The 17301-nt window shown below is 34.4% G+C and overlaps 1 protein-coding gene across 1 annotated transcript; it reads right to left on the bottom strand.

Moving 5' to 3' along the window:
* Nucleotides 1-964: 964 nt before the first annotated feature.
* On the bottom strand, nucleotides 965-4168 carry LOC131065313 (sesquiterpene synthase Cad-like). Its single transcript, XM_059218613.1, has 10 exons — nucleotides 4000-4168; nucleotides 3697-3901; nucleotides 3498-3610; nucleotides 3165-3385; nucleotides 2777-2895; nucleotides 2600-2698; nucleotides 2138-2353; nucleotides 1852-1990; nucleotides 1477-1713; nucleotides 965-1373 (listed from the first exon to the last, which is right to left on the bottom strand). The coding sequence occupies exons 1-10, from the start codon at nucleotides 4142-4144 to the stop codon at nucleotides 1068-1070; spliced, it is 1800 nt and encodes a 599-aa protein (XP_059074596.1). The 5' UTR covers nucleotides 4145-4168; the 3' UTR covers nucleotides 965-1067.
* Between the last annotated feature and the right edge of the window lie 13133 nt (nucleotides 4169-17301).

Genomic DNA, 17301 nt, shown 5'->3' with positions numbered 1-17301 from the left:
ATAACCACAAAAAACACAAGGAAACATCATCGTAATCCCAAGCCTATCCAATCGTATTCCAGTGAGGATTCTATCTTGAACTGTCAGCCAGGCAAACACCCCTACTTTTGGAAGACAAGCAAAGTGCCAGAATAGCTTAGTAGGCCAGCAGACAGATACAAGGGTCTGGATCAAAGAATTATACCCCTCTTTTACCGAGCCTGACGCATTTTTAACCCAAACCAATGAATCCTCTTTATTTTGAAAAACTATAGGTCTCTTACGAAGTTCTTCTATAAAAGCTAAAATGATATTAATGTTAATAGCTAGGGGAGGGATATCCTTCCATTTGACCACTACACATGGCCCTGAGGTGTATAACAATTGTCTTGATTTTTATATAAAGAACAAGTTAATTCTAAATTATTTTTTAAATGACTTAAAAATATGTCCATAAGAACTATCATTCATTATTACTTTTACATATAATGTTACTTATTAAATTGTACAAACAAATAAAAAGAATATTACACCATTCATAAAAATAAAAGTTGAAGATTAATATATCTCAATAACTAAATTTAAATTTCAACATTTTCTTTATGATTAAATGTTAATTAATAAATTATCAGTTATTTTTTAATTATAAAATTATTATTGAGATTCACACTTTTAAATTTCTATTTTTAACTTTTTCTTGATAATTAAAAAAAAATCTAAAATTTATATGTAGAAATAAATAATTTTATCACATTTTATTTTTTATAGCTTATACTATCATCTCAACAATGAATAAAATTTCAATGGACAATCTAGATCATAGTGAATGTTCCTTTTATCCTTAAGTATATGATATCTAAAAAGAACAAGAAATATTATTTTTAAAATTTATATAAGATAATAATAAGAAATAATTTGAAAATTATCTCAAGTACACTTTTAACATAAATTTCTACATGAAACAAGGTAATAATATATTGTCCCTACACATTCTGGTTATAATTTTTCCATCTATTACAACTCAGGTACATAATACAAAAGTTTTAAAGGAACACTACATGAAATAAAGTTATTTTTCTCTCTCCATCTTAGAGAGGTATAGATTCAATAAGTATTTTCATTATGTCATCTTTGGTGCCTTGATGTGATATTGAAAAACCATCTATGTCCCTCCAAATGAAAGCCACTGATCTGTACATGGAATCAAAATACAACCTCTTACAACAACTTGGAATATCATGATCATAAAATAAACGCTCCTTAGTCAATTCTTCTATGCTCAACTCGATAATCATGTTCACATGATCTAAAGCTTGCTCCCTAGTTGTTCCAGGGTTATCTCTTGCATAACATTCTATCCATGATGCAGTCTCTCCATGTTCTTGTTCATTCTTTAAAAATAAGGAAAAATAGGAAAAATATGTTATGCTAAATATATAATTCATAGATAAAATGAGTCAAAATTTATAATCATGAAATATGATAGATAGATAACTAAAAATCTTTGGAGTCATCAATTAATCGACAACCCCATGCTACTCTACTTTCAAACTTATTAACTCTCTTCAAAATGTCATCTGGGAGATATGTGTTGATTAAAATCATGGGAAACAATGTAACAACAGGAACAGTAGAAGATATTAATGAGTTCTTTAAGTATTCAGATAAAGTTGGATGATATTTTTTAGCTATCCATTCAGCGTCTTGAAATTCTGCCCAAATTAGTGTCTTCCACTGCAATATGGGATAAGAAATACTACTTAGAATAAAATAACAATATATATAAATTGAAAGAAATTCATAAATGCATAAAATGTATATTTATATATTTATAAACATAAACGTGGAACCAAATTAAAACACATAACTTACATAATCCTTCATCCATTCTTGTACACGTGGACCATGTATCTTTTCAGCCTCAACAGTTATTTCCATATATGTTTGGTGGGCAAACCGAAGACTAATTTGCATATAGTTTGGAAGTTTGTCCATCATCGACATATCCCAGCTACATATTGAAGTTAAAATAAATATCTTTATATAACAAGTAAAAAATCATAACAAGTAGATAACACATTCTATATTACTATGATATCAAATTTTGGTTTTCTTTTAGAATTAGATTATAGTGACGAAATTTTTTACAATAACTTACTTGATCAAAACCTCCCTAAAAGGTATGAGCTCATCAATAGTTCCGTAAGTATCAAAAATGTCATCAACAATAGTAATGAGGGTGCCCAGTTTGGCATAGCACAACCTTGTTGCTCCATACTCAGGCTCATACAAGCCACATGTATACCAAAAATAATATTCTACATGTCGATGCCTAAAGAAACTAAGTTGTTTCACGATTGCCTCATCCCACCATCTGAACATTTGTATTAGCAAAAACATATAGCTGAGTTTAAAGAATAAAAAAACATAAGTTTTTACCAATTTAATCTTAACTGATTCTTTTAAGGCTTAACTTATGACCATGCATAAAAGACTGAGTATCTTTACTTTACTTATTGCTTACCAATGTTTTAAATACATTGCAAACTTGATTCTTATACAAAATCAATATGAAATTCTCTATAAACTGCAATGAAGAAATTAGATATCGTTGTATTACTCAGCCAAATATTTGAGTTCGTTTTGATGGTGAGACTGCAAGATATTGAAATCCAATATTGCTAATTCCAAAATCTTTTTACTCCATTCATTTGGCACCCTGAAAGAAATTTATCAACACAATTTAGATTTGATGCTTTGATTGAATAGTTTAGAAAACAAAATTGTATGGACTTACTTATATATTCCCTCCGTCAGCATCCAAGAATCTATGTCTTGTCTAAATATTTGGATAGAATTCCATGCCTCCCACCTTGGGACTCTGCATCTCCATGGATAATGTAGAATATACTCCACCTACAAGAAATAGTTATAATATCATATGATCATTTTTTATTAAAATATCCATTACAAATCTAGCATAAACCATCTGAAATCTGAATTGGAACAAAACCAATCAGGGCAACCAAGCAATAGTGTTGGAGCCAAACAGATTACATCCTATTTTAAATCAGAGCTATGAAACTCGTTATTTAACATCCTACATTGAGAAGACTTATTTTGAATCACCTGGCTGTTAACACACCATATAAATATAAAATAACAAGAATGGTTTCTATGCTTGCCTCTGCTAGAAGCTGGGTTTTGTCTTTTAATTCCTGCTTCTTTTCAAGTGCTTCTTTTAGACATCTACGGGCAAATTCTTTAGCTTCTCTCATGATATTCTCTCCTGGAAAAGAAATCTCAGAGGCTTGATATAAACTCAGCATGATTCTTATTTGGCTGTCAGATTGTTTTGTAGGGCAAATGAACTGCCCCTTTTGGTCCTTGAAGTTATGAAATACATCTGTTTGGATTTATAGCACAATGGTGTTAGAGAAAACATGTTTAGAAACAATACCTCTATGCCCATATTCACATATTGATAGACCTGAAATACAGTATGAAAACTGCAATACCTGAAGACACACGGTATCCATTCAGGCGAAGAATTCGAAATCCCAAAGCAGTTGTGTGGAGATCAACAATACCAGTTTCTGTCCCCCATGAAATGCCATTTTCATTCCAATATCTGGTGTTGTGGGAAGCATAGCATAAAATAGAATTAGTTAATAAACACAAGGAGATAAGGAGGAGATAAAAAGGGTACAGTCATACTTGTATGTGTAATCTAAAACTGCCTTTATTTCTTTCTCAAAATGCCTATCGATTCCAAGGCGTTGGACAACATCAACAATGGAGAATCTTTCCAGTAGGTCATATGAAGAGGGGCTAATTTCTCCCTCTCCAACAAGACTGTTAAACAAGTCCATCTTTATCTCTTCAACCAACGTTTCCATTCTCTCCATGTACGAAGGTGCCCGATAAATACACAAATAAAGAATTGGGCACTTAAACCATGAAATAATATGAACAAATGGACTGCAAACATATAAACCATGAAAGAATATAAACTCACTCCATAAGGTGATGAAAGAAACTGCAAAAAATCACGCTCCCAGATATTGGCATGGTATTTCCCAATTCTTCTAACTACAGCATTTTCCTCTGTTTCATCTTCTCCGATGACATAACAATTATCAACTAGTACAGCGGCTTCAGCCATTAGTGCTATAGATAGAATAAGACTATTAAGCCTCACACAAGAAAAGTAATAATTTGGGAGTGATGAAGCACGCCTTAAATAGAAGTGCTCAGAGGAAAATGCAAAGGCCAGTCATAACTCGTGCTTTGAACCGAAGAAAAGCATATTGGTGGTGGAGAATCCCTTGGACACTCAAGTCGTAATTAAAGATTATTTAAATATTTAAATTATATAAATGTCAATGGGTTTTTGATTTTTTGGTGATGGAAAGAGTCTATTATCTATTAAGTCTTGTTGAATGCAAGACAAATTTGGCAGATTGGACAGGTCTTGATGTTGAAAGGTTCTTGAATGGAATCACTTGTTGTTGAATGGATGAGTTGAGTTCATCAGAAATCAAATCTTACTAATATAAGACGAATTTGACAAAATAGATACCTCTCAATTGTTTACTAAAAACAAATTTTCAAAGTTGAAAAATATTTCACTACTTTGATGGTTTGAAAGAGTGAACACTGAGGTCATATTTATTTATTTTAGGTTAAAATGGTAGTTTTATATAAGGTATAAATGATAGACCGTTAAAATGGTAGTTTTATATAAGGTATAAATGATAGACGAATTCTGAATTCAAAATGTAGAAATATATTTGTCATTATGCTATTCAATATTAACCTTATTAACTTATGCCAAAATTAAATATAAACTTATTAAAAAAATTAAGCATATTAATTATATGATTAAGATTAATTAAAATATTTCATATGAAAAGAATAAGAAATGAATATATTGTGAGCTTAAATTTTTAGTTTGAATATAAATATTAAATTTTAAATTTTATATAAGAAGTTTTAAAAATAAAAAATAAAAGTGGAGAACCAATAAATTTTATTGATATTTATAATTTTTACAACCTGGTTGAAAGAGCACCGGTAGGAAAGAACCAGACAAAGAAAACCTCTGGTCTAGCTCATAAATAGTATAGGCAGTTAAGAACAAGGAAATATCCAACCAGTCCTAAGAAGATTCCCAATAAAACCATATGGGCTAACAAAAAACCCACCCCCCAAAGTATATGGATACAAAAAACTCTCTAAGTGAGAAATTAGAACATCAAGACTGCAGAAACCAAGTGCTGGTACTTTCCATCGGAGGAGAGAGTGGGTGAACAATGTCATCATTCTCCACTTCTAGAGCCACAACCTGAAGAGGCATAACTGCACTTGGAGAAGACATTACCGCTTTCAACGAATCCAGGAGAAAGTGAATACCTGAAAAACACATTAAAAACCATTGCCAAAATATCTGGTGATACATGATCTAAAAAAGCTACAAGAGCAAACATAGTGTCATCATAAAGATTAGATATCAAACCCCCTCTTATAATTGAAAGAAGTTCACTGTGCTAGCCAGAAAATAATAATTGAGAAGGCGATAGGAAACCACCATAAGAAAAAATACCAAACTCAAAATGATAGAGAGACAAAGCATTATCCATATCAGTAGCAAAATAAATAAAGGGATGAATGTATGCATCCAATAGTGCCATAACCATAGAAAAATCCAAAATCATGTCCATACAGATAGTAATAAAACGAGATGCAACTTCAGCAAGAAAACTAAATGAATTTTCCACTAACCATCGTCTACCCACCACTTTGCGAAAAGCCAAAGAGAAATCCAAAGAATGGATTTTAAACAGTCGACCAAGCTTCTCACATGAGAATCCTTGAAATCGCACAGCTTAACAAGCAACAAGATTCTATAACCAGCAACCTCCATCAAAAAGAGCCCAAAGAAACAATGCAATGCAAGAAAATGAGTAGGCTTATAAAGAAACAATAGGCCATCATAGATTAATAAGCACATCCTCCAAAGGACAAAAAAGATATCAAAATAAAGACCAGCACAAGCTAACTCACAGTACATCGTGCCAACAAACTTCCACAAACTGCCACCTCCTAAGGAGTAATCAAAGAAAATCATATCCATTACTCATACTTAATACCTTACGATAGAAGCAATATTTTTTCACGAAGCAAATCCCCAGAGGCGTGAAAAGAAACATACCCAAAATGCCACCTCAAAATATACACAATAAAGCAATCATAAATAAGCCTACGTGCGAGCCGCCACTGCAAATGCAAATAAAGGTATTTATGCTTCCAACAATTATGATTAGATAGTACAAAACTTCAAATCAATAAAGAAATCATAGTTAAACCTATGTGTGAGCCGTCACTACAAATGCAGATGACATCATCTAAAGGACATCTAAGAAAACAAATCTGCCACAAAAAAGTGCCCATGTAGCATGACAACAAGATACCCCTCAAACCAAAAAACCACAACTCCTAAGCTAAAGCACGACCAGTACCAAAGCTAGAATTACAAGCAAGCATGCAGACTTAATGAGGATATATAAACAAGACCAAGAAGGCCTCATACACCACCACACTAAACTGCATACCTGTTTATAATCTCAAACAAGATATAGGGTCGAAACTAAGCAAAGAGGTTGTGTACATACAATTAAAATTTTACAGGATGAGGGGGTAAGCAACTCTCATCAACATCAACCAAAGACTGAATATTTTCATCTAAGGCCTTATTTGCCAGGAAATCGGCAACTCTGTTGGCCTCCCTGTAGCAATGAGTTATAGAGAAGGAATTAAAAAACTCTAGATGTGGTAGTACCTTATCCAACCAATATTTCAAATGCCAAGAATTCGAGGACAGATTTGTGATCATGTAAAAAACAACTAAAGAGTCACCTTCTATAATCACATCTGAAAAGTGCAATGAGAGGAGCAACTCAAGCCCAACTACTAGAGCATGTAACTCAGCCACATTATTAGTCCCATTAGGAATGCAGTGACACTGTGCCTTAATGATTCGAGCCCTATTATCAGAAACCACTACACCAATGGAAAACTTCCTTGGATTACTTCGAGATGCTCCATAAAAATTCAATTTATACTTGAAAGAAGAGGGAGGTAACCAGACTACCTCTTTCCTATTAATTAAAGGAGACCTTGTTTTAGGAATGGCCCCAAGCATGGGAAGCGTCTGTAAAGCTGGCCAATGTTTGATAATCCACTTGTCCCATGAAGTGAAATAATGTTGAAGACTAATGCCCTTATAAATAAAGGCCAAGGAAGACTCAGAGATGGATTTTTCAATGCTGAAGAGAACATCTATTAAAGTGGAAGAATGTTTCCTAAAAATTATGTTATTCCTCTCAAGCCAAATCTTCCAAATCAAAATAGAAGGAGCAACTATCCAAAGACAAGCATAAAATGAAGATGAATTTATCAAAGGCTAACCCATGAATTGGGACCGAAGGTCATGACATAAAGCAAGATACTAGTTTAACTTCCTAAATAGCCAATGCCAACATTGAGAAGCAAAAGGGCAATGGAGAAAAAGATAATCAACTGATTCTAGAGACCCTCTACACATAACACATGGAAAAATAGTAGTAACCCCAAGCCTATCCAACCTTATGCCAGTTAGTATTTTGTCCTGAACAACTAACCAAGAAAAATCTCCTGCTTTTAGAAGACAAGCAACATGCCAGAATAATCTATAGGGCAAATCCTCCCCCCTACAACCTGCAGACAAGTAATTATACCCCTCCTTAACTGAATATTCCCCTGATTTTGAGTAGACCTAAATAATCTCATCTTCAACCTCAGAGAAAATCAATGGGCATTTCATCAATTCCTCCACAAAAGCAGATTTAAAATCGTGATCCACTGGGAGAAATTCAACTGATTTCCATCTAGCCACGGGAACAATACCCGAAGAATCACAAAATAATAATCAGCCACAAATTTGCCCCAAGAAGATTTGAGAAGATTCATAAGAGGTGACCAATCGCTCAGGCTAGAAAGAGCTGGAAAGCCATTCCAGACTTCCTCCCAAAATCTAGCTTTTCGACCATTATGAATAAGCCAAGACAATCCAGGAATAATAACAAATTTACACTCAACCAAGAAATTCTAGATTATAGACCCCTTAGGGAGCGAGGAACGAGTAAAGATGGTCTCCTAAGGACAATTTCTCAAATATTTTGCAAATATGATAGATGCCCACTTGGAAGAGGGCTTCTTGTACAACTTCCAGACCAATACCAAGATCACTAATTCCAACACCACCCTTATCTTTCAAAACACATACCTTATCCCATGCTAACAAAGGAATTCTAGTCTTATTATTCACATTATCATTCCATAAAAAAGACCTTAGAACTGATTTCAAAGCATTCACAGATTTCTTAGGAGCCTTTAAAACAGATAATAAATAAATTGGAACTGCATTAAGAACAACCTTAATAAGCACAATTTTCCCTGAAAAAGAGAGCCATTTGTGAGACCAGGCCAGAATCCTTGAAGAAATAGCCTCAGAAATCCGTTCCCCAAAATTATGTTTCTCTGACCCAGTGAAAAACAGGATTCCCAAATACTTACATGGGAACTGGCCTACAGAGAAACCCCCAAAAAGGGGTCAACCTAGACTGCACCAAAGGGGAAACATTAAGAAAGAAAATCTTAGATTTAGCCCTATTTACCCTCTGACCAGAAAATGAAGAGTAATCCAAAATGATCCTATTAATTATCTTTGCTTCCCCCATAGTGTCTTTACCAAATAATAACGTGTCATCAACAAATAAACAATGAGAATGACTAGCAACCATATGTGGAATAGAAATACCCTTCCAATGGCCACTATCCCGAGCACCCAAGATAGCTCTACCAAGAGCTTTAGCCATAATGATAAACAAGAAAGGAGACAACGGGTCTCCTTGCCTAAGACCCCTGGAGGAAGCAAAAATACCACATGAGGAACCATTCAAAATCACTGAAAACCTAGCAGTACTAATACATGCATATATCCATTTCACCCATTTAACCCCAAACCCAAATTTCTTAAGTACACAATTGAGAGCATGCCAACTCACCCTATTATAAGCCTTCATCATATCCAACTTTAGAATCATAGCTAGAATAGAGAGCTAAGAGATATAATGTAAAATCTCATGGGCCACAATAGCACCTTCTGCCGTTTCCCTACTAGGAACAAAACCCCCCTGCTCCCCCAAGACAATCTTTGGGATGAGCTTAGCTAGCCATACAAAGATAGCTTTAGTGATAATTTTATATAAGGTATTATATAACGCAATTGGACGGAAGTCAATAAAAGATTTAGGGTTCTCTAATTTAGGAATGATAGCAATAAGTTGTGTTTAACTCCTTTAAAATAGACCTATTGCATCTTGCCTCCTCTAAAACAAGACAAAGTTCTTCCCTAAGAAAAGGCCAACATTTAAAAAAAAAAAAGAGTAGTAAAACCATTAGGCCCAGGGGCCTTATCAGGTGCCATTGAAAAAACAACCTCCTTAACTTCTTGAATGGAAAAAGGAGCCATTAACATAACATTATCTTCATCAGATATTAGTTCAAGAATAGCAGAAGCAAAGCTATCATTAAAAATAGATGTCTCCTTAGTTAGCAAGGACTTCTCAGAGGCAATATCCTTTTCCTCTGTAACAAAAACACCATTAGGATTTTGAATACAAGAGATCCTATTTCGTTGCCTTTTTCATTTAGTGGAAGAATGGAAGAGTTTAGTATTCCTATCTCCATCACTCAACCATATATCCCTAGATTTCTGCCTCCAATAGATTTCTTCCCTAGAGAGAACCTCCTCAAGCTGAGAATTTAACATTTTATGTGTCTCAAAAGTAGCAGAATCCATCCCACACTTCATAACCACAACATTAAGAACTTCAAGTTCTTCTTGGATCCTAATCTTTTCAACAAAAATATTTTTAAAATGCAATACATTCTATATCTTAATCTTTTGTTTCAGAAAGGTAAGTTTCTTTACAAATCAAAACATTCTTGTTCCAAAGATGAAGGGAGCCGAGGTCCACCAAGATTGTAAAAGCATGAAAAAAGATGCATCTTGAAACCATAGTGGCTCAAATTTAAAAGAAGAATGCCCAAAAGCTCTATCACCCAAGATAGACAACATAATGGGAAAGTGATCAGAGCCACTATTAGGCAAAACTGTAGCAACAACATCCACATCAGGGGAAATCCAATTGACAGAAACCAAAAAGCGATCAAGTCTTTCAGCAATCTGGGAAAAGTCTTTTCTCCTATTTGTCCAAGGGAAAGGACCATTCAAGGTTTTACAATCTAGCAAATTATTTTTCTGAATAAAAGTAGAAAAATCCTCCATAATACACTTATTAGGAAAAATACCCCCAAATTTCTCATCATCAGAGGAAATGGCATTAAATTCCCCTCCAAAAACCACAAACTGACCTTGCAGGGGAGAGAAGGCAACATATAAAGATTCCCAAAGAGCTTTCTTTCTCCCTATTGTCATTGGACCATATACATTGAACAACTAGAATTTAACATTCGAAACTCGACTCTTTACCAAGGCCAACATCCATAAGGGAGCAAAAACGACCAATGATAACTCAATAGACACATCATTCCAAAGAAAAGCCAATCCCCCAAATGCCCCTACACAAGGGGAGACATAAAACTTCCACAATCTCCACTTAGAAAACAAAAATTCAGCACCCTGAATACTTAACTTAGTCTCTTGTAATAATAACACATCACACTTCATTAAGTCCAACTATGACTTAATGATGCATCTTTTGTTAGGGGCATTTAAGCCCCTAACATTCCAAGATACGACCTTCATTGGTCTTGAGGGGAGACAATCGCTCCCCTCTTCTCAATTGCTTTATTAGAACCCTCCAATTCTACCTCCAGTGAAGCCTTCAAACTACGTTTGGAGGCAACAGATTGAGTAAACGGAGGACTAAATTTTGTCTTCCTCTTAGCTAATCCCGAATTCGGACTCAGACGTGTAGATTGAAAAGAAGCATCAATTTCTAATTGCATATAAAACGCCTTCGGCTTCCTTCCTCACTTCGCAGGAGAAGGAGAAGGAGAAGGAAATAACCAGGAACTGAACCAAGGGTTTATTAATTGCAGTATCAAACCCCACATTCCCAATCACACACAAGGATTTATCACCCTCCTGAACTATGTCTGATGAAAGAATATCAAAAGGATTAGAAGACGAAGGGATAACCAAAGAAGAATTCAATTTGACCAAATCTTGATCAATCTCATCCACCACTTCATCAGTGACATCCGAATTCAAGGTAATGTTATGATCAAAAACTAACTTTTGAACCTTAGAAATTAAATCTTCATCAGGAAGGAATAGCTCCATTCCATTGACCAAAGGACAATCATTTTTCTAAGAAGAACTAGAAGAGTTCATAAGTAAACTGTCCTTAAAAAGAGAAGGAGATCCTAGGTCTCTCCTACTATCCTCATTCTGCACACCTATCGAAGGACGAACTTCATTCGCAACAGAAGTCAACCCTTGCAAAGTAGGTGAATTAGATGGACCCCCATTATCGACATTAGTCTGTGGAGTTTCCAGGTTTGAATTAGACAATTTAGAAGGCCGAGAAACCTTATCCCTAAAAGACAAACCCTTGAGGGGTGCAAATAGAACATAATCCATAACCATAGAAGCCCTAGAAAACCAATCAGAATCACGAACAATACTCTAATGCCAACTAACATCAATAGATTTCAAGTTACAAGTACAAGGGACCACAAAGGACGACGAAAGCAACACACAAATCTTGACCCTAAAAACCCCATCCTCAAAAATCGAGTGCGAATGAATGAATTTCCCAAACGAATCCCCAATATTTTGCAAAATATCCAAGGCTGAAAACTCATAGGGAAGACCAGGCAAAGAGAACCAAGTGGGAATACATTTTACAATATCTTGCGATGCAATCACAATCTATTAAAAGGAGATAAGAAAGAGATAAAATGGGTATAGTCATACTTGTATGTGCAATCAAACTGCCTTTATTTCTTTCTCAAACTGACGTAACGAGTATCAACTTCAGCCATTAGAGGTACAGATAAAATAAGAGTATTAAGCATTACACAAGAATATGCTCAAACAAGGAAGAAAAGTAATAATATGGGAGTGATGAAGCAGGCCTTAAATAGAAGTGCTCACAGGAAAATGCAAAGCCCAGTCATAACTCGTGCTTTGGACCACCACAAATTTCAAGTCTTTAATAGTATCTTATGACTTTTACCGCAGAAAAGCATATTGGTGGTGGAGAATCCCTTGGACACTCAAGTCGTAATTAAGGATTATTTAAATATTTAAATTAGGGTTTTTAATTTGTTAGTGATTTAAAAAATTTACTGTTAGACAAATTTGGCAGATTAGACGGGTCTTGATCTGTTAGTGATCTTGAAAAGTTGTTAAAGAACCCACCAAAAATCAGTCTTACTGAATGGGTCAATCTGACTGAATTCATCAGAGATTCCCCAAAGACCGAAGCAAATTTCCAAAGTTACAAGAATATTTCACGACTTTGACAGCACCAAATTGTCTTGGTCGGGGACAAAAGTAGGCTTAGTGCGCAGCGATATTAAAGTCTCTGCCTTTACTGCTGGGTAAATTTCGTACGGATAAAACGTAATTATAATTTTTAATATTATAATTAAGTATTGATTTTTAATTTTTTTTTTTCAACTTCAATTATAATTTTTTAAAGTTCAAACAGTTATTCAAGGTATGGACATTCATCAAAGCATGAATGGTAGAAGATATCAATTGTTTTCTGTGTCATTATGTCATTCAACATGGATGCAAAATGTAAAAATATGTACGAGTCATGAAACAGTAATGATTATTAATTTTAAAATGATGTACAAAACTTTTGAAATGGCATTTTAAACTTTTTTGTGTGTTCTTAGATTGTCTTGAAATGAGGACCTTTTAAACAAGGCGCATGGATCTATTGAAGCATAAAGAATAGAGGAATATCCTTAGATGTTTAATTTCTACTACTGTATTTATTGATTATGAACGTGTAATATAGTAGAGCCAAGTGTATAAATAGATAAGGAAATGAGGTGGATTAGAGAGGGCCTAAATACAAAATGAAAAAAGGTCTTGAAGGATACCAAAAAGAAAAATTAAAGTTTTAACCTATTTGTAAATGAATATAGTAAATTTTTGTTTAGTAATATTAGTTATTAAAAGAAAGTCTCAAATGGGATAATTATAATTAGATGAAATGAGAAATAAAAATATAATTTATGCATATTTAACAAAGGAGACAATTTCTTCTCTTCTCTTCTCTTCTCAAAAAATGGAGAGTGAGAGAATGGTTCCTAGGGTTTCTTGAGATGGACGTGTTTTAGGGGATTCAGAGGTGGATGAGGATGAAGGGGATAGCCTAGGTTTCTCTGTCGTTCCCTGACAATGGTTTTCAAATGAGTTTTTTGGGCCTTGCTTGAATTTGGTGGAAACCTCCTGTGTCGGCTCCCATGTCGCAGTTATGGGGGTTTTGGTTTCTTCCCAATCCTGGGAGCCTGATGGCAGCTTGAAAGACCCTTTCCCCTGGGCCTTTCACCAATTGATTAGCAAAGTCGGTTTCCGCATGGCTTGGGGTCACCTTCTTCCCCAAGCTTTTCTTCTCCCTTCCCACCCCTGAAGTGTGCAAGTTTTGGGTGGAGCTCTATCCATGTTTATGTCTTCTTTGATGGAGGCTTTCGATGGTTGCAGGGTAGGTTTGGTCTAGAGACTTTGACTTATTTCTTGTTGTAAGGGACTCCAGTTGGAGTCTATGTGCTTCGGGAGTTTCTCTTTATGTCTGTCTCTTGATCTTACTTGAGTCTCCTACGGTTTAGTGCATGGAATGGTCGATGGTGGATCTAAGTTGCAGGTTTTGTTTTCTGCATTTGGAACCCTTGTTTAGTTGTCTTGTACTTGTGGGCTTCTGGGCATTCCTCTGCCCTCTTGCAGAGATGGTGGTGGGGAGGTTTTTCCCCTACTTATTGTGGTGTTTTATTTTTCTAGAGTTTTGTGTGTTCCATTGTTTCTGTTGTTCTCTATTTTTATGTTTTTTGTTTAGAGTTGGAGCTTTTGTTGCCTTTTCTCCTCTTCATGGCCAAAAGGTTACTAGCAATTTTCAAGGGATCATTGATGGATCTATTTTTTTGTTAGGGTTTGGTTTTGCCAAGGATTTGGTCATCCTTTGTTCTTCAGATGGGTCTTTATGGTTTTTGGTTGGGTTCCTTCCTATATGGCTTCTATGGAGGTGAAGTATATCTTTATTGTGGTTGGGTCTCTAATGGTTACTTTGTTGGGAGAATGGTTTATATTGCTCTTGTCACTCTCCTTCCTATTCCCTATTGAGGTGGGGCTTTCTCCTATTGAGGTTGGGATGTACTCTAGGAGGGAGGTTGGCGGATGCTCTATGTGGCATTCTCTCAATTAATGCTACTCTAATACTAGAGTGTGGCCTTTTTGGTTCACCCCTCTACCTTTATTCTTCTCTATTTCTCCTATTGAGGTGCGATTCTCTCCTATTAAGGTGGAAAGGAGTTCAACTATTGGCGAGTTGATTTGTTGTTGGGAATTCCAAGATAGATGTTGTTGGGTAGTTCAAGGTGCCCTTTTGAAACACTTATTGAAGCTTGGGGAAAGCTTTGAAAAATCCCTCCTCTTTTTGCACCTAGTGGTCTAGGAGGTTTTCTAGTTGGATCGTTTGGTTGCCATCCTAATTCTATCTTTCTAGATAGTTAGTTTATAGACGCGAATGTTTAGGGCACCTTTTCAAAACCCATGAAGGTTGTGGGTCCTTTTTAAAGCCCTTGAAGGTTTTGGGAGCCTTGTTAAATCCCTTGTTGTTGGTCTTTATTCTCGGTGTGCTACATTTTTCTCTGTTGGATTGAATTTGTTTCCTTCTTTGTACAAGGGTTCAAAGCCCTTTCAAAATCTTGCTTACATAATAATAATAAAATTATAGATATATCCATATACATTTAATTAACCTACTTAACTTATGTCAAAATTAAATACAAACTTATTAAAAAAAAATTAACCATATAATCAATTATATAATTAAATATTAATTTAAATATTTCATATAAGAAGAATTGAAAATAAAATATGTTGCAAGCTAAAAAATTTAGTCTGAATATAAATATAAAATTATAGATAAGAAGTTTAATGATTATGGTAAATTATTAAACAAAAAGATTTAAAGGAATTAATTATAAATATGTTTTGCCATTTTGATTAGATAAGCTCGAGAAAGTAATGCAAGAGCATCCCTAGTTATAAATCAATTCTACATCAATCAAAATGATGGTTTCGTTTCTTGCATTTCAATTTGTAGCTATCTCGGCACTTTCTTTTGTAATTCATTGTATCTTTCTCTTCTTTCCTTGTGGATCTATATTTACACTCAAAATGAGGTCTTCTACATCATATCCATAAATCTTGTGATTTGCATTTGTCATTGGTAAGTTATTGCTCCTGAAAGTTTAGTCATTTTCTCTACTAGAGCATTCTAGTCTAGTTGTGACTTTCCACCTACAAACCATCCCCATTGGCTTTGGTCCTAAAAGGAACATCATTTGAGGTATTTGGGTGCTAGGGAAACCCATTCCCATGGTCTGCAGTTACACATTGTTATCTTCCACAATGGATCATCTTATAATTTGAGGTAGACTGATACATATCATCATCCTTCGAGTTTTGAGACTTTTAGGGTTGACGAGAATCTTTTCTAGAGCTAGAGAAACATATATAAGATAATTTGGTAATCATTCAAAATTCAGTTAGGTGGTTAGATTGTAATTTTGATCATTAGAATTGAGTCTTTCAATACAACAATCTAAGGGACTGTGATCAGGTGAGTGTGCCCATTGTATATCTTGTCATTCTGTGTGGCACACATGCAAGACCATTGTTATTCTGCATATGAAGGTATACGATGTAATGAATAGTATTGGTGGTGAATATAAAAATATTCTTGTTTGTTGATCATTTTCTTATGTTATTTCCATTGTGTTGAACTCTGTGTTGCATGACTGGATAGTCCTATTTGAACCCTCTAGTCATGAATGCATCAAGTGGTATCAAAGTGAGATTTTACTTCTTTTGGATCAAAGGATTTCTTGTGTTGAATAGATCACTAAGCTAAGGCAGTCTGCAAGTGACTCTGAGGCATTTGAAACCTTGTAGCTAGATCACTGAATTAAGGCAATTGCATCGGATCCAAGGAAGCAATATTGTCGAGGAGAATACTTTATTTGATAAATGTTGTTGATAGAATGAATGCAATGTTGGATATGATGAGAGAAATGAGAGTTTGATTGGTAGAAGAAGATAGAAGGAGATATCTAAACCCTAGACATGAGGGAAAAAGTGATGATGAAGTAGATCAAAACCTAATTGAACATGATTCTAGAAAAGTGGAAAAAGAGTCAAATTAGATAAAGATAATGAAAGTTATTTCAAATATTACCAAAAGACCTAGAATTGAGATTGAAAATAACGCATGAAACTTAATCCTTGAGGAATTAATTGACTAGATAAATGATATGGAGGAAAACTTTGAATATAAGGAAATTGGAGATTTAGAAAGGGTAAGCTTTGCAAAAACTAAGTTGAAAGGTCATGTTGCTTTATGGTGGAAGAATTTAAATTGGATAGTGTAGACGTATAAAAATGACCATATTCCTAAATGAATATTTTATGTTCATTTCTCTATTTAATTAAATCCAATTTAATTAAATTATCCACATTCTTCTATTTTATTAAGTAAATTACTCAATTTATTTAAATAAAATTCACTATATCCATTTAATGAATAAATCATTTTATTCAAATAAATCCTCCTATCCACTTTTAATTAAATTCAAATTTAATTAAATAGTTATCCTAAATTGAATAAATCTAATTTATTTAATTTCTCCAAATTGCAATCAAATTGAATAAAATCATTTAATTCAATTTAAATCCTATTATCCCCCCATCCACTTGCAAAATCCCAAACCCATTTCTAATCCCTTCTAGAATCTTCTAATCCCTTCTAATTAACCTAACCCTCCTCTAAACTTTGTCACTTCTCAAAAACCTTAAAGTCTCTGATAACCATTAAAGGTTTTCAACCTTCAACCACTAAATCCTCAAAGTCTTTGAAAACCATTGAAGGCTTCCAACCTTCAACCACTTAATCCCCAAAGTCTCCAATAACCATTAATGGTTAACTCAAACCCTCCCACATGGTTAAAAAATTT

This window comes from Cryptomeria japonica, chromosome 4 (genome assembly GCF_030272615.1).
Source record: "Cryptomeria japonica chromosome 4, Sugi_1.0, whole genome shotgun sequence".
NCBI classification, from domain to species: Eukaryota; Viridiplantae; Streptophyta; class Pinopsida; order Cupressales; family Cupressaceae; genus Cryptomeria; species Cryptomeria japonica.
This window is presented reverse-complemented; position numbering and strand designations above follow the sequence as displayed.

Coding starts and splice junctions, on each gene's coding strand:
- LOC131065313 (XM_059218613.1), bottom strand. CDS start 4,144: ATGGCTGAAGCCGCTGTACTAGTTGATAATTGTTATGTCATCGGAGAA. Junction 3,386..3,497: donor TGGATACCGTGTGTCTTCAG/GTATTGCAGTTT, acceptor AAATCCAAACAG/ATGTATTTCATAACTTCAAG. Junction 1,991..2,137: donor TTTAGGGAGGTTTTGATCAA/GTAAGTTATTGT, acceptor TTCAATATGTAG/CTGGGATATGTCGATGATGG.